The sequence below is a fragment of the Neopsephotus bourkii genome, unplaced genomic scaffold (genome assembly GCF_033783945.1).
Source record: "Neopsephotus bourkii isolate Nb327-2 ecotype Australia unplaced genomic scaffold, CSIRO-AGI_Nbou_v1 NB_196, whole genome shotgun sequence".
In the NCBI taxonomy this organism is placed as follows: Eukaryota; Metazoa; Chordata; class Aves; order Psittaciformes; family Psittacidae; genus Neopsephotus; species Neopsephotus bourkii.
In genome coordinates, this window is record NW_026900709.1 from 17,873,919 (window position 1) to 17,893,843 (window position 19,925).

General features: G+C 36.9%; 1 protein-coding gene across 6 annotated transcripts in view; it reads left to right on the top strand.

Annotated features, from left to right (window-relative positions):
* ADK (adenosine kinase) overlaps window positions 1–19,925 on the top strand; it is a 296,049-nt gene that overhangs the window by 202,161 nt on the left and 73,963 nt on the right. For 5 of the 6 annotated variants that reach the window (XM_061344234.1, XM_061344238.1, XM_061344236.1 and 2 more), the window contains one exon: window positions 10,372–10,542. The exons of the other annotated variant lie outside the window; for it this stretch is intronic. In XM_061344234.1, the coding sequence (XP_061200218.1) occupies window positions 10,372–10,542 (171 nt within the window). The remainder of the gene's footprint in view (window positions 1–10,371; window positions 10,543–19,925) is intronic. 6 annotated transcript variants of the gene reach the window in all.

Sequence of the window (19,925 nt, forward strand, 5' to 3'; positions counted from 1 at the left end):
ATTTGGAATTCAGGGACGTTCCATGTGAATTTGAAGGGCTGCAAGATGACCTTAACCTCTAAGGTGTTACTCTGCTACTAAGGTATCTACTTTGGGTGACATGGTTTAGTACGAGGTGCCCCTGCCCATGGCAGGGGGGTTGGAACTAGATGATCTTAAGGTCTTTTCCAACCCTAATTATTCTATGATTCTACTAATGCATTTACATCATTCACTTGCAAAATGTTTACATTTTGTGGTGGTTATTTCAGGGTAAAAAAGCTAATTTCTTACATGATTGTAAGAAGTAAACGCAGTATCTGAGATGCTCTACTCTCAAATACTCCTTAAGAGCTGATAGAAGATTGGATGCTTTGCCCATGTGTTTTTTTGGTCCATATTTTTCAAATATGCACAGATCTAGTAAACCGTAGACTTCTAGAATAATTCAGGTTAAAATGGACCACCAGAGGTTTATTAGAATAAATTCAAAGTTGCTTGATGTTCAGTCATTTCTAAGAATATTTCTAAGGACATTCTAATGTTTGATCCCTAATGTGAAAATTCTTATTCCTTGTGAGATTTTTCCAGAAACCCACTACTCCCACAGTAATATGACATTACAGAATATAGTGTCTTAGCGGAGAACTTTCCTCTGAGGAGATAATATCTGGAAGTATGGGACTAACACTATTTTCTCTGGTTACAGTAGTGGTCCTGCTGTTAAAAGTGGGTTTCTGACGTGTGACCTCATGAGCTCATTAGAAACAGGAACTTAGTGTAAAAAACATTTGGCTCTAAAAAGCTAATAGGAGTATCCCCTCGCCCCTTTGGATCTGAAGAAAGTACTCATTCAGACGATAATAATTAATGCTAAGCACTTACATAGCCTGTTATATTCAATGTGTTTTACGGAAAATTCTTATGTCCCAAATTAATTTAAGTGAAAATATCTTTGTTTAGATTTTACCAACTGTCCATATTTCAACTATATTTCTTAATAATTATTAGAATTAGCATAGGTCCTGATCCTCATTTATCTGTGTCATGCAACAGTCTTTACATAATGAAAATTAAGAGGCCACGCAATAACATTAATATTCTTTTAAATAATTAATTTTAATGTGTGGAAGTGTGAGCAATAAATGTTTTATTGTAAACCCTGATGTGGTAATTAATCCAAGCGATTAGGACCTAATTGCACATTCATAATAAATGTTATGTTTGCTGTGAAAGAAGTTTTCTTGGAACTGTGGTTTTGGGGCTAGAGTTGTGAGGAGAGTGATATTTAAAAGGAAATGTTAATGCACTTACTTTTAAACTTGGTAAGCCAGAAATTGAAAGAAACACACCCTTTATTATCTTGCCAATTACTTTTTTAGTTCTTCTGAGCATTTTACGATGTACTCAGTTTTATGCAATAGTGATCCATATATATATTAAATTAAATGTATCATAAGTATATGTAGGCTGTTTAAAATCAGCTAGGAAACGCCTTGGGGAGTGGGAGGAGGTATTTGTTCTATTAATCATTTACACCTCAATTTACAAATAGCAGAAGTCCTGTAATTCCATAAAACTTGTCATTACTTTAATGCAAAGTGTAAGTCATTCTGTGAACAATGTTAGTTTCAGGTGCACTGGGTTGTGCTTTGGGAAGCCCTATTACACACCATATGAACTCAGATCTCCCCGAAGCTTTAGAGCTGGTGTGGATTTTCACTGATACAATTTATGGAGTTTAGATCCTTGCTTTTTCTGGTGGTGTGGGTTTTTTTCTCCAGCAAACCTGCATTTTATAAATACAGTGTATACTTCTGTGTTTCTAAATAGAGCTCTGTTTTGCCCATGGTGAGTCTGCTTTACTTAAACAGGCTCAGTTAAGCATCTGAATAGTGCAGTATGCTACAGGAATCTTTTGTGTTACCTCTTGATCATTTCTTTTTTTCTCTTCATACGTACCATGCTACAGTATCAGTGTAGTCTTTCTGATGATATGATCTTTATTAGTGAAATAATATGCTTTTTTTTTGGGGCTCTTGAAATATGTTCTAACAATGATGGTAATGACTTTGATTAATATTTAATCCCCATGCTGTTAGGTTCTTGTAATTTACAAGATCTGAAAGGTAGGTGGGGGAGGGAAGAAGAGTTTCTGCTTAAATGTTTCAGTACGAGAGTGCTTAGGGAAATACATACCTATGTTTTACTGTACTTTATATCTGTTTTCTAAGACGAATTTAAGTGAAGACCTTTCCTAATACGACCACATTGTTGACAGGGAAGTCCATAAGGTATAGAAGTCATGCTGTGGACTTGACTTATTTTTCATGGCATTGGACTCATTCCTGTGTTTGTTTATATTAGGTAACAGTCGCATTCCTTTGCATCACCTGGGAAGCCTGACACTCTGAGAGCACCGATATGGCAGTATTTACTAGCATAGAGCGAGAAGTTGGGGAGGATTTTTTTCTTCTTCCTTTTCTTTTTTCCTTTTCATTTTGTCCTTTTCCTTTCAATTTTTCCTTTTCATTTTTTTTTCTGTTAGTAGGGGAACTAAAATTTATAAATACAGCAGGGCAAACCCAAATTAGTTTCTTGCTCCACTCCAAAAGTTACAGTATTTGTAATATTTGTGCACAGAGAACATAACAAAAAAGTCTCTTTCATGCACACAGCAGAAGAGTAACTGATCTACAAGCTTAGAACGGTTCCCACAAATTTGTATAACCTTATCAAGTAATCTGCATTTCTACAAGGTCTTCTGACACCAAGTCAGTTAATGGTGATTAGTTACTTATACAACGGTCAGACATGGTTTCAGTCTTTGAGTGTTTTACACGTGTTTTTAAAATAAACCATTGTGCTGACATAAGCACATTTAAATAAAAAACATCCTCATATCTATCCTCTTCTTGTTCACGGCTAGTTGAATAAGCAAGGAATAGGTTTGTTTTAAATGTTTACTTATACAGCTTTCAAACTGAGGCTTAACTGTCTAGAGAATTAGAAGTCCGCTATACATTTGTAGTTGTATAGATTCTCTCAATTTACTAATATACTGTAAATATTGTGTACACACCAAACTTGAGTGAATTCAACATATGGTTGATGTTTACATAATTAATGAGATGCCAAATTATATTAATGGAGCTAGCCATACACAAAAAAGCACATGTTGCACAAACATCAAGGGCCTAAATTAGCCATACCTTATTCCAGACTTCCTGAAATGCTTACTTGCCATGACAGGACCCTGTGATTGTGCTTGAAATTGTGGAAGTTAAGATTGAAAATTAATTGTATCTCATCATTCCAAACCACCAATCATTCAATTATCAATTTTTAGATTTCTGGTTGTTGTTTCATTAATCAGTAGTTAGTATGTGTGAGATTACTTTTGGGTCTAAACACGTCCTCATATTAATAGATGGGTCAGGCAAACATAATTTTGATAAGGAGTTAATTTAGAAAAATGAAAGGTGAAAGAAACAGTTTCTTTAATCAACAATTGAACAAATATTTTAAGATGCATTGCTTTCTCAGTGAGGATTAAACTGGTTTTCAATGAAAAAGAAGAAGGGTGGCAAAGTGTTTTGGGGATGCTAGAAGAAAAGTGGCTTTCTCTTTATCATAGCTTGTTTGATTTGCAGTTTGTATCTTATTGATGGCAATACCCTGTACTTTATAATATCTTTCAACACAGAATTTCAGTCATTTCAGTAACATGAAGTAATTAAACCTCTCAATGGTTCTGCCAATGGAGGTGTATTTATCATTATAACTATTTTGTAGGTGGGTAAACAGAGGCAAAAAAGGTTGAATTATTAATCAAAGTAATAAAACATCTAGTCTCCTGTCTCCTACATGATATTCAGTCCTTCCTCCAAAATTTTGTTATAAATTCTGTATAAATAAAAATAGACATCTCATTCACTGAGCTTAATAAACTGACATAAAACTGTGTGCTGAACTTTAGAGTGAATATAGAGATTTTTTGCTTCTTCACAGACTTTAGGGAGCTATGTCAAACTATCATCTTAAGATCTTAATTCATCTTGCCAAAATGAGTTTATCTAACATTGTAGTTCCCAGGGAAATAGGAGATTTTTTTATTTGGGATGACATTTCTTTACAGCAAGCCTAAGTGTATTACTGCTCTCTCACACATGTGAGTACACCTCCACCTCATTGTTAAAGTTCTTACCTGCACTCTATGAGTGTGCATGTCATAAGTAAAGTCACATATTTATTTGGTCTTAACTATGACTTGGAAGAACTTCCTGGAGTGCTTCCTTTAATCAATAGTAATCAAAATTGAAAAAGATTTCCAAATTGTTTGACATGAAAAAAAAATTGCTAATACATACATAAAATAATTATTTTCTTCACCATATAATGTCAAATATTGGAGGTTTTCTGCTACTGTTGTAATCTGATAGATGCTAACATGGCAGCAATCAGAGCCCACTTCAGCAACAAAGAAGCTGTTCAAGTCTGAAAGCAATCCTCTCCTCCTGACATGTTGGCACCATCATAGAGGAAAATGTCACGGTCGATGTAAGCACATTTACTGACAGTTAGGTTTTTTCCTATGTTACTGAAAACTGTTTGAAACTGGGCTTTTATCAAAAACAGAAACCCTGGCCACTCAGAATGATAAAACAATAGTCTACCGCTTAGTCATTTTCCAGTTATAAAGCAATACTTTCATAAAAATAAACAATGCATACAGGAACAAGCCAAAACAATTACTCAGAGAAATTGTTGCATTCTTGCTGTCCCTGCTTCCTGATTTAAAACAACTGTCTCCAGTAGGAACTGGACGAAAAGCAGCGGGTTTTGTTTCATTAAGTAACCACTTGCTGATCACTACAAGATAAAATATAGTTCCAAAGTGCAATTGATACTGTGTAAGGATTTTGTAAGTTCTTAAATGATCTATTACATCAAGAACAGGTACATAGATTAAAATAACATTCATGTATCTCACTGATTTACAGACTGAACATTTCCCAAGTGGACAGTTACACAGAGCTTTTGCCCTTCTTAGAGAAAGTAGAAAATGACTTAAAGCACAAGCACCTTCATTAATAAAGGTCATGTTGTTTATTTAATTTGTGGGGGGTTGTTAATTATTTCTAGAGTTTTTTGCACGTTGTATGTTAATATCTCTGTCATTTGACACCACTCTGTCACATCTCAGTAAGGAAAATAATATAACAAATAATTTCAAGCAGGAACAGGTTGCAAGCAGAAATGCTCAAAACTGACAGGGAGAGGTAAGGGGTCAGTAAGTCTGCTAACTTGATAGTGTTCCACAGTCCAAGTATTGTGCTGAGATTTGTCAGTGTTGAGGATAGTTTTTAAATTGTTCCCTGCTCTTTTTAACTTGCGTAAGTACTAAGACAGATGAAGAGCTTCTGCTCCATCATTCCAAGAAGATTCCTTCTGGTTCCTATTCCAAAGGAAGATGATTTGATTGCCTTGTCTCACAGTAGGTGGGACATGGACTGCACCCAATCTGTGCTCTGCACAGTTCAGAGGCTAGAAGACAGAAGTCTTTCGGTCTCTTCTGTTTGTAAGGGCACCTGGAAGCCTTGTGAAAGTTCTTCTGTCTGGAGCAGTTACCTAGTGGTTCATTCTCTGTCCCAAAAATTACCATGTGTTGCAGCTTCACTTCTTCCAAGCCCTGGTATTTCTGCTAGACTGCAGCAGATGAGACTGATGGCAGAGCAGAGCTGCAGGAAGTCTCTTCTGCCCAAGTGTGTGGCTTGAAGTTCTCTTTGTGTACAGAATATAGGAAACTTAAACCAGGTCCAAAAGCTCTGAGCTGGTTATGTCTGTCATTTAACAGAGCAAGTTCTTTTGGCACCTTAGCAGTCTCACTCTTTCTCTGGAACTGCCAGCATACTTGAAGTTAGATGATTTCTGTAGGGCTGTACTGAATCACAGTATTTATCAGGACTGTCACTACGTAACTGTCAAACTTCCTATGTGCCTGAAAAATTCCATCTTTTAGATGGATGAAAGTGTGATGTCATAATTGCATTTTTATGTAAATGCTTGCTATAAAATAATTTTGGATTAAATGATGTGTTCCTTTCATGTTGGCATAACATAATTTGTCTTAAATGGCAGCAGACTGTTGTGTATGTGTTGCTGAAAGTTAAATATTTTGATTCATACTTGCAATTTATTGGTTTTACATTGTTACCAAATGGCATTTCAAAATCAGCTCAGAACACCATGGTTCAAAATCCTGTCACTCATATGATAAAGTTACTTTCATGTAAACTGCTCTGCAAATGGGAGCGGCAAGGAAAGAGGAAGAGCTAGGAAGAAGGGCAGGCAAATGCATTTTACTGGGTAGTAGGTTTGAAAGCAATCCTAATTTTTACTCTCACTGTATGTTTTTCTTCAAACATAACTTCTGTGCTGTTAAGCGGTAATAAATCCATAATTCAGAAGTTGGTTATTATCATCTTGGCCTGGATTTGTCCAAATGTACGCAAGGTCACGCATTTCAGATTTGGCTTTAAGGAAATACTCACTGGCTTAAAGAAAAATGAATACTCTTGGTCGTCATGGTGCAAATACTGTATGTATGTATGTAATCCAGATGAATTCAATGCAGGCACGTTATTTCATGTGAAAAATGATGGCAAGACTTCCCAGTTTGGACAGAACACCTTAAACAGAAATACTTTCACCAAAGCCAGAGTTCTGACTTCAGGTAGTCCTTCAGCACTCTGATTCTGTGCCGACACTTGACACTGTAATTTGCCCTCACATCTGCTATAGCTAGAGCTGTATGAACTTAGTGTAAGTCAGAAGAAACCTTTTGGGTCTGTGTGTGATAAAAATGAGAGAGATGACTTGTAAAGACTAATTGCTTCTGTGTAAACCCAACAAATCCTTCTGCTAATGCTAGTGTCTATAAAAAAAAAAATAATACTTGAGTGTAAAAGACTATCCTGTATTCACAGTACCCTGGCATATTTTAAAAGGTGCATCAAAGAATTCCTGAATATTGCAAAAGTGAGATTAATATGATACTCTCTCTTGACTTTGTTTACCTCTGTCATCTGCATCTTAATAGTGAACTTTAAACTCTCTGAAGTTACAAACAAGCTACTGTATCACTCATATCCATGTGTCTGCAATAGACCAATGTATTTTTGTTGTTTCTTCGCTTTTGTTTCTCTTTCTCCCATGAGACAAAACTTTTTTCTACACCAAAGGACTGTTTTTAAGCAGAAGGACTGCTTATAGTACATAAGAAAAGTATTGTGTTTTGCAGGTATATATGCACAAGCATGCATATAAATAATTCAGTCTTATCATCCTATTTTCCTAGTGTGTGTTTTAGCTCAGCCTTGCTCTCTGGCTTGTGGTACAATGGTACCTTCCTTCTGGCATAGAAAAGGGACTCATTACATTTTGAGCAGCAGAAAATAGTGGCACATCACAAAGCAGTAGCATCTGGTATACTCAATCAGTGCAAGCCAAAGTACTGCATGCTGCTAGTACGTATGATAGCCTTTAATGTTTAATAGGTTTCCTTTGTACAATATTGCCTTTCTCTTTCTTTGACTGCACTGTCCAATTATTATATGTCCTTGTATGTACAACATTCTTTCACAAAGACAGATTTATTCATGCACAGTGATTTCATTTTATACGCAATGTAAGTTTCCCAGGCTGTTGGAATTTTTGTGTTAACTGTCTCATCCTTTGATGACAGAGATTTTCCTCATCATTTTTTTTTAAGGCACTTTTGGGGTTTGAGGGTAAAAAGGTTCCCAAAACTATCAGAAGTAGAGTGAGGTGTGTAGGTGGGCACAGAATATCTCTGAAGGGTCTCTTAACCTTTTTGTTAGTGGGAATAGAACTTCTTACTACTGAAATACAAACTGTTTTATACCACTGATACTGAGATACGCCTGTTCTCACACCCAAAGGCAATGTTGGCTAACAGTTAATGGTTAGAGTAGGTAAGAGTGGTTGACATAGGCATTCCTTTGTATACGTGTGTCTGGACCAAAAGCAGTGACAGCTGCAAGAACATGAGGGCTGTGATTATAAGGAGGCCATGGAGTGGCTTTGTTGTGAATCCCACTGAAATACAAGAAAACCTGTTTGGTTTAGTGGACTTCATTCCTGTACCAAATTGTAGCACGCTGCAGTAGGGTGGGCTGTGACTTAACTAGTTACAATTCAAACTTAAGAAGCTGGGGCTCTTGAAACTATACTGGCCATAGCTGTAATTGGAGTTTCACTAAAAATAGAGACAAAACAATTTAAATACTTAAGGAGGGGATTCTAATTAGGTTTCTTTAAACCCAGATCTGTTCAACTCGGATTTTGTACTTTTTCTTCCTTCTTCATTAATTCCACTGTGTGAATTGTACTGCTGTAACTTTTTATTATTGCTACAATTTTTTTTTCATGTTACACTTGGCAAAGAGTTCTCACGCACACACCTCTTAATTTCTAGATGTTTTAATGTCAAATAGTTGTTTAAATAAAACTCTTGGAAGAAAGCAGTTAAAGGGCAGAAATGATTTTTTAGGAAACCCAGAAGACAGAGCTGTAGCCTTTGAGAGTTCCTGGCCTTTACTTTGCAGGATCTGAAAAGCAAGCTCTCCTATCTGCATCTCAGTACTTTTATGTTGCCTTTCCAAAGAAAAGGGAGTTGGATACAGGCCTGAGTTAGATCTCACGAGGATAGTGTTCTGTACCTCAAATTACAATCAGATGTGGTTTAGTTCAGATGAAGTTTTCAGCCTAAAAATGGTAAGAAGCCTAATTATTTGACCAGGTTACTATTCACGCAAACCACTGTATAGCAATCTGTGATTTATCCACAGCTGGCAACATGTCAGCCTTGAAAAGTTTTTATTTTCTGTTTGGAACAGTTTTTTTAAAATCTAACTCTCTTCATTAAATGAAAAACTAAAAGATGTAGAGATTGCTATGGAGACGAGATGTTATATAAACTGTTCATTTTAATTCTTCAGTATGTAAAAATAGCAAAGACGCTTGCATGTTTACAGGCTTCCAGTCATTCAAGGTACTGAGTAATTCCACAAGATGCAAAGCATACTTGTGCCCTTTGGACTTTTATTGTCATGTAGCAAGTCATACTCCAATTTTTAAATCACTCATGTGTTTGTTAGACTGGAGAGCATGAGGTAAGCAAAGATAAATAGAAGTATTTTCTAAGTAGTCTTCAATCTGTAGACTCTATATTAGTTTTTTCTGGTGAGTAGAATGCTAAGATGCTCTGTTAGCTGAAGTATGCAGGATAAAAAATACAGCTATTCTGTGATCCAAAGACATAATAATATGGATAAAAAATGGAAGCTGTCTGTTTCACTCTTACGCCTTTTAGAGTGTCATGGTGGTGATGCTGCATATGAAACTCAGAGGATGTTTTATCTATCAGTCTCCCCTCAAAGTTGTTTGTTACTGTGACTTAGACATTGTCTCTGACCTTAAATTTAACACTTGCTGCTCTTGCTTGAAAATTACTATTATTCACTGAGTTGTGAGAACAGTTAGTATAATTGCTTTGGGGATTATAAAAATAAAACATACAAAATTTGCTTAGGGTAAAGACTAAGCACTTCTCTAATCAGTGGATTAATGAAACTGTAGGGGATCTTTACATTACTCCTGGAACATGTGCGGTTGGAGTAAGTATCTGCAATGCTAAATTCAAAATGGCAGCCTTAAAGTGTTCTTTATACAGAGTTGAAATTGGCATTCACAATTTAGTAGACAAATAATAATCTCTGGTTAAGTTCTGTTTATTTTGTTTCACAATTGATACTTGAATGTTCACATTCAGAATAAAGAATAATACTTTGGGGGAGGGAGGTAGATGATAAAATACATGTGTGGAAACTTGGAAACTCTAGGTTTTTCCTACAAAACAATGGCAGTGTACTCAACTTATTTATTATAAGCAAGGTAATAATTTTTCAGGCAAGGGATTTTATTAATCTCCTAGCTGTATATAGAGCCATCATACTGGACTTCAGAATTAAGCACCACAGTCTGATTGACTCTATTACTAAAGGGGGCATTTAGCATTATAATACATCACTTTTTAAAACACAAGCATTAGTCTTAGCTGCCAAGGGAAAGTGTACTACATGGAATACAGAGGTAGGGAGTAATGTTTAATTTTGGACGGCTCTGATTCTACACAGCTTCTTTGTTGCCTCCATAATACCTTAATGGAAAGGCAGTATTTCCAGAATTATTTACTGGGATGTGGGTGTGACATAGGTGGCTCGGGGGAGATCTTCTAGAAGCAACATACTCCATATGGTTCTTAATATGAAATTAGTAACATAAATTGATTTGTTTGGATGCTTGCAGGGATTCTTCCTGACGGTGTCACCAGAGGCAGTATTAAAAGTGGCTGCTCAGGCTTCTGCAAACAACAAGATCTTCAGCTTGAACCTTTCTGCACCATTTATTAGCCAGTTCTACAAGGAGCCCATGATGAAAGTCATGCCTTATGTTGATGTCCTTTTTGGAAATGAGACGGTGAGTCTTACTAAAGTAATTGACACATTTCTATCTCTTGTATCTAGATGTTTGTGTCTAGGAGCCTGCTTCGTAGTTCTGTGTTATTTAGAGAGAAAGACATTGACCATGTCAAGTGTCACTAGAAAATTAAATCAATGGTCATAGGACTATGATATTTCAGTAGAAGCCAAAGATGTCACTTGATCTGTTAGGGGTTTGCAACTTGCTCATTCAGGAGACATATGAACAAATTACTGTAGGTTAGAAGAGGAAAAACCCAACACATTAGCTTCTTTGTAATAACTGTCCATGTGCATGATGTAGCCACCCAGAAGTTAACTCTACTGGAAGAAAACATGTGAAGGGCTACTGTGGAGCTGCTGAGGTTCGGTAACTTGTTTCCATACCTTTACTATGCATTTAATAGCCTTTTCTGTGAGGAAGAAGACTCTTTGGGGAGAAGTGGGAGGAGAAAACTAGGAAATGGTTGATTGTTTTAGAAGGTTCACATCGATTTTATGGTAGATGTACTGGCAGTCCCTCTAAGGAAGGCTCATCTTTGCTATACAACAGGTGACAGATTATCTAAAATTCTGCCTCGAAATCTATAGTAATAGACCAAATGAATTCAGATTTCACTCACTATCGTGTTATCACTTTTTGATTTATTTTTTTTCCATTTCAGAAAGTGCTCTTAAATATTTATTTGTGTGCTTAGGAGAAAAAGGTTAAAAAAAAGCCTTGGGAAATATGACACATCTAAATGAACTGTGGGCTTGTCTCTCAACTACAGTAGTACAGGAAAATTACAGAAAACGGAGTTATTCCTGTCAGTGGTTATTCCTGATGGTCACACAGGAAGTTGCACCAACACAAGTCAGTTTTTACACTGTTGTCCACATATCCACAGTAAGGGCTAACATTGTCAAAGATCTTGGACTTTCTAAAATGAAGAAAATGGCAACTTTTTAGATGCAGTAGGGTAAGGAAAACCTTTATAACTATAGTTAATGATACAGAAGAAGTATTTTTTCAGACATTTTGTTGCCAGCTGTTAGAATCATAGAATGGTTAGGGTTAGAAAGGACATTAAGATCATCTAGTTCCAACCCCCTGCCATGGGCAGGGACACCCCCCACTAAACCATGCCACCCAAGGCTCTGTCCAACCTGGCCTTGAACACCGCCAGGGATGGAGCATTCACAACCTCCCTGGACAACCCATTCCAGTGCCTCACCACCCTCACAATAAATAACTTCTTCCTTATATCCACTCTAAACTTCTGTTTTAAGTTTTAACCCGTTACCCCTTGTCCTGTCACTACAGTCCCTAATGAAGAGTCCCTCCCCAGCATCCCTATAGGCCCCCTTCAGATACTGGAAGGCTGCTATGAGGTCTTCACGCAGCCTTCTCTTCTCCAGGCTGAACAGCCCCAACTTTCTCAGCCGATCTTCATACATGAGGTGCTCCAGTCCCCTGATCATCCTCGTGGCCCTCCTCTGGACTTGTTCCAACAGTTCCATGTCCTTTTTATGTTGAGGGCACCAGAACTGTACACAATACTCCACGTGAGGTCTCACAAGAGCAGAGTAGAGGGGCAGGATCACCTCCTTCGACCTGCTGGTCACGCTCCTTTTGATGCAGCCCAGGATACGGTTGGCTTTCTGGGCTGCGAGCGCACACTGAAATTGGTTCATGTTCATTTTCTCATCGACCAACACCCCCAAGTCCTTCTCCACAGGGCTGCTCTGAATCTCTTCTCTGCCCAGCCTGTAGCTGTGCCTGGGATTGCTCCGACCCAGGTGTAGGACCTTTCACTTGGCATGGTTACCTTTATTTTCTTTCACAATCCATCCTCACAAAGCTTCTCCTGAATATTTTGATTTAATAGCAGTATAATCTCAATAAAAATATCATCTTAGAATGGTTTGTGTTGGAAGGGACCATAAAGGTAATCCAATTCCAACCCCTCTACTGTGGGCATGGACACCTCCCACTAGACCAGGTTGCTCAAAGCCCTGTCCAACTTGCCCTTCTCAGATTTCACAAATTAAAGTAATACCAAGTCTAGTCACTGTTTAGGTGCAAGGGCTTCACAGAAACTTCTGGGATTAAACCCTCCTGGTCTTTTATATCAATACTGCTTCCCTGGCTTCTTTGGATTACATTTGGATTAAATTTGGATTACAGTGGTTCATTAAGTACTGTTTTTCAGAAGATAAAACAGAGGTTGTTACTTTTTGTATATTTGCAGACTTTATAAACAATAGTCTGTTATACTGATGACATTCCAATTTTAGAAATTGTATGAAGACTACCTTAGCTTACCCTGTCATTTCAGTTTGATGTGGTATTATTCACCTGCTGACATGAAATACTGTATAGGACTACTGTATGTAGTAAAGTTGGAAGACTCCCTGCATTTTCTGTGTACAGTTTCTGAAGCCATTTAATGTCTTTCTGAGGAAAAAATACTATTTAAACTGAAGTGATCATCCTGAAATTTGGCAGTTTTATATATGAACTTCAGAATACCAGCCTCTTAGCTTTGTTACTTCTGCTAATCAGTTAAAACCCTGGTCATTGTTTAGTCTTTGCTTTCTGCTCAATAAGATGGCCATTGCTGCTTTTGAGTTCTTGAAATGCTGTTTGCAGTGGTTTATTTGCAGTGGTTTATTCTTTTGTCTTTCTTTGTGCCTTGAAACTCCAGCCTTTGCACAGTGTAGTTCTTGGTTTTAGTAGCTGCTGTACCTCGTGATGGTCAGTATTTCTGCTCTCTACATGTGGTTTGTGATAAAGAGTAGTTGCAAAACTCAAAAGGAGCTTATCCTGACATGTTCTGCCTTCTAGTAGCTTCCTCCTTTGGGCTGTGTTTGTTTGGATTTTTTTGGTGGGGTAGTTTTTGGTTTTTATTTTCCTCCTATATTAGTTTCATCTACAAGTATGTTACGGAATTTTTTGTGTGTGTGTATGCTTTGATGGGCAATGAACCACTTCAGCTAGCCAGCACCAAATTTCTGCCCATTTACTGTGATTGCCTTTTACCTTTTGCTACATTTTCCATCAGTTTTGCTGGTTTACTTAAATACTGAAAGTGCATAAGCTAACATATAAGCAAGGCATACCAAGGGGTGTGGTTGTTACTTTATTAGTACGAACAATACTCTTAGACACAATCTTTATTCTTCCCTCCATTTATCTTCACATTATAGACCAATACAATTTTATTGTTAAGCAATGAGCTGTTTATTTTTTTTTGAGTAATACAAAAACATCCAAGAGCAGCAAAATTCCAAATTGCAGCCATTCCTAAACTAAAAACAATTGGCAAAGTGATTTTAAATTACATCTTCTACTTAAAAATTTACATCTGAATGAAGATTGGTTATTTCAAGTTTCAGCCAGATGGTAATTAAAATGGGCAAGTTATAAACCTCTCAGAATAAATGTTCTAGTTTAGAATGTAAATGCCAGCGTACCCTTAGCTGCAGTGGAGACACTGATCTCTGTGATGACAACTCAGTACATGTATGAGTTTCAGCATTAGCTCAGTGACCACTGGTGATTTGATCATTTGTTTAAATTCCTTTTATAACTAGTCAAACATCTTCTCTTGGATTTTTGATACTTATTAACTCTAATTCGTATAATAAATTTAGTACAGAACATTCAGAATAGGAATAATTGTGTGTTCATTGCTGCTAACCAATTAGGGCCATTCTGCAGTCATTAGCTAGCAATACATGACTGGAGAACTTGATTATTGTCATTGCTTTTAATTTTTATTAAATTAAGTTTTTTCTTAATAGTGTCATTTTGCAAATGGTTCTTAGCAGTAATACCTTCCAAGCTACCATAATCACTGGATAATTAACCTGCCAGGATTAAGCACACTCTACTTTGCCTCAGGATGCTTAACTCTCAAATAAGGTCAATTATCTCCTGATGATAACTGCTTTGTCACAAGTTGCTGCTTAATTCATCTGTAAAAGATCACCTTAGAATACATATTTTACAACTCAAAGTAACTTTCAATAACAGAATGGTCAAAGGAGTGAAAGCTTTTAAAATAACATGTCTATAAAGAGTTGTGTAATGTTTCCTACACATCAGTTTTACGAGGCAACTACAGGAGCCTAAATTTGCACATCTTTCTTTCCCAGACCTCTTTGCGCTTATCCAGTTAGGGCTAAAGCTTGATGTCTCTGGTATGCTTGATCTGTCAAAGTCAATAATGGGCATAGCAATCTGAACTCAATTCCCAGTCTTCCCAAAAGATTTAAGTTACAATGGCATCTCCTTAGGGTAGGAACAGTTTCTTTTCTGGGGGAGGTCTTCAGAATTCAAGGGACACTACAAAGCTCTTACATGATTCATCCCTGCATATGGCAGTCATTCATGACTCAGGAGAATATTTATTATGACACTGATGTGGTAAAGATCTTCTGGGTTCTCTTCCTATGTGCAGGCAGGACATTGCTGAGAAATCTTAGAATTTAGAAACCTTAGAGTTACAGATATGCTGAGCTCCTCAACTATTGCTTTACAACAAAACCTATAACCAAGCAGTGTTCTGCAGTGTACAGAAATCAGTAAAAGCTGAAGAGGTTATGTAGAGGAGAAATCATGGATTTTTCTAAAGCACAAATATAATAAAGAAAACGAAGATAACAATTATTCTTGAAAATTAGATCTTCCTCTCCAGTGTAAAGAGCTGATAGTTTTAAACACGCAGCCTCTGAACAAGTTAATTACAGGATTCTAAGCTCAAGTTCTGCAAAGACAGATGCTTCTGCAGACTCACTGGGAAATTGATGCTGGTGTGACAGCAAATGTGCTGAAAAGAAAGAAGGTTGTGTGCAACACTTCTGTGTTTTAAAAAGCAATAGCAAAAGCTTTAGTGGTGGCTCTGGAGTTAGGAATCCTGGGCTTTAAAAGAAGGGGTGCCTTTGTATGCAGTAAGATACCAAACAGGTCTTGTACTCATTTCATCTTACAGTTATGCTGAAATGGTACGTTGTGCAGCTTTAATTTAAAATATTTTCAAGTGAGGTTTGAAATACTGACATAAACATCCCTACAAATATATGTGGTTTTGACGCAGCCTGTAAGAGATTTTATTAGCCTTTATAAAGCCAAGTCTCTTTCATGACATGGAAAATTCTCTTTAATGGCAAGGAAAACTGGTAAATCTAAAACTGCTAACAGTGGCTAATATGCTCCTGGTTTTGAACTTGAACTTCCAAACTGTACACAGCACAGTCTCTAGTTTTGTGCTTATTTTAACCAGCGGAGTGAATGGACGCACTTGTATATGTTCAGGCGTAAAGCTGTGTTCAGCACACTAGGATTTACACCATCCAAACAAATTGGACTATTCCCTTTCTGTAACCTATAAAGCGTGTTTGTAAACAACTTTCACTTCACATACTTCGATATATTACATTAAGATACAACATTGTGTACAACCTTCAGTCCCACCTGCGAATTTCCTCTGCTGGTTTATCACCTGGGACCAGACTGATAACCTGCAGGATTAGGAATCTGCCCACAGCTCACAAGAATCTTGAATGGAACATAATCACTTTCGTAAGATAAATAAGCCTCTCATGGTGATTCATTTTGAACTAGTGTGTATTTGTAATGGCAGAACTGAATTGATCTGATTACACGAGTGTAGTTGCTACTGTTGCTACTTTATAGACCTAGCAGATAGTTTTCCACACTACTTGAATGTCATTTCATACTTGTGAATTGTCTGATTCTGAGGAAACGATTAGGAGGTAAAAGACAGGTGGCAGATGTAATTTGGTGTGTGGAGGAAGAGAAATACAGTTTGACTTTCAGTAAATAATGAAAGAGAGACAAACATTTCAGTCTGTTCTTTTGTATCAGATGGGGCCAGGAAGAACATAGCAAAGGATGGCTGGTCATGCCATAAATGTCACTAAATTGATGTTTCTGTTTGAAGTATTTTCAAGTAAGCATTTAAAATTATTTTTGAATGTTTGTAATGATTAGTAGAAGGCAAATGCTAAATTGCATTTGAAACTGAGTATCTTGAAGACGCTTATGTTACTGTAGAGCTAACTTTCATGTATGTTATGTAAAAAGCCCTTAAAAGACCTTGATTCCTCTTTTTTTAGCTTACCAGAGCTGGTCCATATTGTGGGGTTATTTTCAGTCAGTGGTTGTTTGCTAGCTGTCTTCCTTTAGAGTTCAACCTTTACCTTTGTCTTCTACGTCTTTATTCATTTTGAATTAAGTTTTCAGGAACATTAATCATCCTAAATGAAATTAAACTGGGTGTCAGTGTTTTGCATTTCAATTCATATGCCAGGATTTTCCTTTTTGTCATGCTTTCAGAAGTTCTCAGGAACTTGCCCCACAGGTGAGGGTAATTATCTTCATTTGGTAGGCTGATTGAGAGACTGAGGTTTGCACCAGTCCCCTGCAGGGAGTCTGCGGTTAAGTTAAAAATCATAGCCAGATATTCTGACCCAGTTTATTAAATGCACATGGGAAAAATTTTGTAAGAGACATCTCATCTTCTCTTCTTTTTTAACAGGTAGAAGCTTTTAAGGTCAGCTGCTTCTGCTGTTTGCTTTTTTAAACTGCAGTAAACAGATAGCAATTTCTTTTTATAAACCCTACAGTTAAGATTTCTGCAAAAGTCTTTAGAGGGAGCCTGGGAATTAAAAACTGTAATTCTGAATGGAAGAAAAATAAATAGTATTTTTCTTTGATGTCTTTGTAGAATTGGTGCAGGTGTTGTGTTTTCAGTTATAGGAAAGCTATGGCATTGTAATATTGTTGCTTAATTCACAGAATTAACTTTCTCAGTATTGGACTATCTAACAAATTATGTCCAACTGAAAAATGAGAGGGTGTCTTGCACAAGGGAGGTTGATAATGTCAGTGGCATGTTGTAAAGATGTGCTGTGGGAAGGATGCTGAAACAACCCAAGGCTATTTCAGCTGCAGACACCGAATCTGCTTCTGCCTCTCTCCTGTATTTTATTTGCCCTCCCTTGTGAACTGCAGTGGCTCTCTAAGATAAAATGCTTTTAAATCATTTCCCAACCTTGCAGCCGTCTTTGATAAAAGCCCTGTTATCTGAAATGATATGAATCACTGTGGAGTTAATCATACCTTACACAACAACATATTTTGTTGTGATTCATTCTGTCTCAATTAATCATCTTATTTATCTACATTGTCTCAGCTGCTGCACTGAAATTCATGAGTAATAAGCAAGTAATTATTTTAGTATAGTTTACCTAGTACATTATGAATTAAAGGAAAATTAAGAGCCAAGTATTTAAATTTATATTTAGTGCTTCTTTCAGCTAATGTCTAGGTATTTAAGCGATTTAGGAGTCCTGTCTCAAAAAAGGGCTTACTTTTCTCCTGTTAGGGAAAACAAGCAGGTATTTAGAAGAGAATTGTATACTTTCCAACAGGCTTCACTTCTTAAAAATAAAAATATCTTCTGGTAGTTTCTCAGAATGCTTAGGGGTATTTATCTTTCCTTATGCTATGCAGTGTTGAGATACTTTTAAGACTGCGAATACTGGAGCGAGCTCAGCACAAGACAGAACATGTCCTGTGAGAAGGGAAGGCAGATTTCACTGCATTTCAGCAGCTTGTGTTTTACTGATGATGATTGATAACCCTTTTCACTTTGTAGCACTTCCCAGAGTGTCTCATAACACTTCATAAACATTAAAGCTCAGAATAAACCAATAAGGTGGGTGTGTAGTCTTGTCTCTGTTTTACAGGTAGACAATTGAGAGGTTATTTGCCCAAGGTCATACACCAAGAGCAGAGCCAGAAACAAGCAAAATAAAGTTCTACCTTTCTTCTTCAGTTAGTGTCCGGAAATGTTGTCAGCTGCTGGATACATTTAGGACAAAGCTCACCTGTCTGGAGGAAAAGACCTGCAGAATTTAGCATTTGGTTTTGTGGGTGATATTAATGTATGTGTCTGAAAGCCTTTTAAAGATGAACTGCAGATGCATTTTCAATAATCAGAGTATTAGGGCAAAAGCATGTAACGTGTAATACAAATACATAATGCAAGAGCTGGGATAATAAGATTATGAATAAAATTTAGCTGTACAGTTGATAAGAACTAGAAGAATGAAGGCAGAAATGTTCACAGAAAACTTTTTACATCAGCATAAATCCAGAACAATTCAATTTCAGAGATATTTGCAGTAATAATGCAGGTAGAACACATGCCTTTCAGTAAAGGGTTTGTTTTTTTCCAGTCCAGCTAAGGTCTATTCAGCGACTACACATTTCAAGCCCTATTTGGGGCAGATGTAGCCAGCTTCTGATTTAGAGCATTGCTCTATCATGCTAAAGCCTTTTATGCCAACATATATTGGGGATGCTCTCCCCGTTACAGTCCTTACACTGAATTGTAAGGCTACAGTGTCACATTAATCCTTATGGATGATATCTAAATGTGAGCTAATGCAGACCTCTCTCATGCCCTTATCACATAGTCTCATCTCCTCCTCTTTAGTCAGATTTAGCAATTTTACATCCATAGCAAGAGTGAGTTCTGTGGACTGGATTACTGTTGAATCGTTGGGCTGGTCCAGCTTTCCCAGGCAAACATGATCACTAGATCTGAGTAGATGAGAGGGTAATAGTTGTTGGTACAGAAAACTATGAAAGAGAAGGCCTGATAAACTCTCTGTTTCATCTGGTCTAACCAGTCTGTATTGCTACAGTCTCCCAAGCAACAGAGAAGATTGCAGTTGGAGACATTGTCTGACTTAAAGATTTTATTTCTGTTGAGTTGTATTTACAGCAATATCCTTTTTAATCCTGACTTATGGTACATACTCAGCCACTCAGTATAGTTTTATCTGCAGGCATTTAGTTGAATATTATGCATGGATATGTTCAGGCATTAGCTGTAAAGTTCTTGGACAAAGGTTTTTTTATAAAAGAGCTTGTATTTGCCTAAGGAGTATGTATTGATGATTCCTGTGTTCATAAGTTTGAGTCTGAACACGGGGTACTTGAAAGAGAAGGAAAGAAAAGGATAGTCAAGGAGCCAGTAGTCAGTCCTTGATGATGTTCAGAACACTGTGATCGTCTATTGTAGAGAGCTCTGGAGGCTGCTCTAAATTAAACTGCTCTAGTTTTTTTCAAGAAAATATGCAATGTACTATAGTAAATGCAGAGACTGAAAGTAGAGATGTTTGGTTTTCAGTCTTTGAGTGCAAATGTTTTAGTAATTATTTTAATACTGAAGCAGCTTAATATGTACAAATTGCAAACTTGTACGAAAGTAATTTGGAATTGCACTGGAATAGCTTTTGATTTCTGTTTCTAAAACTTTTATAGGGAAAATCTTGAAAATGGAATAGAATTAGAATAGG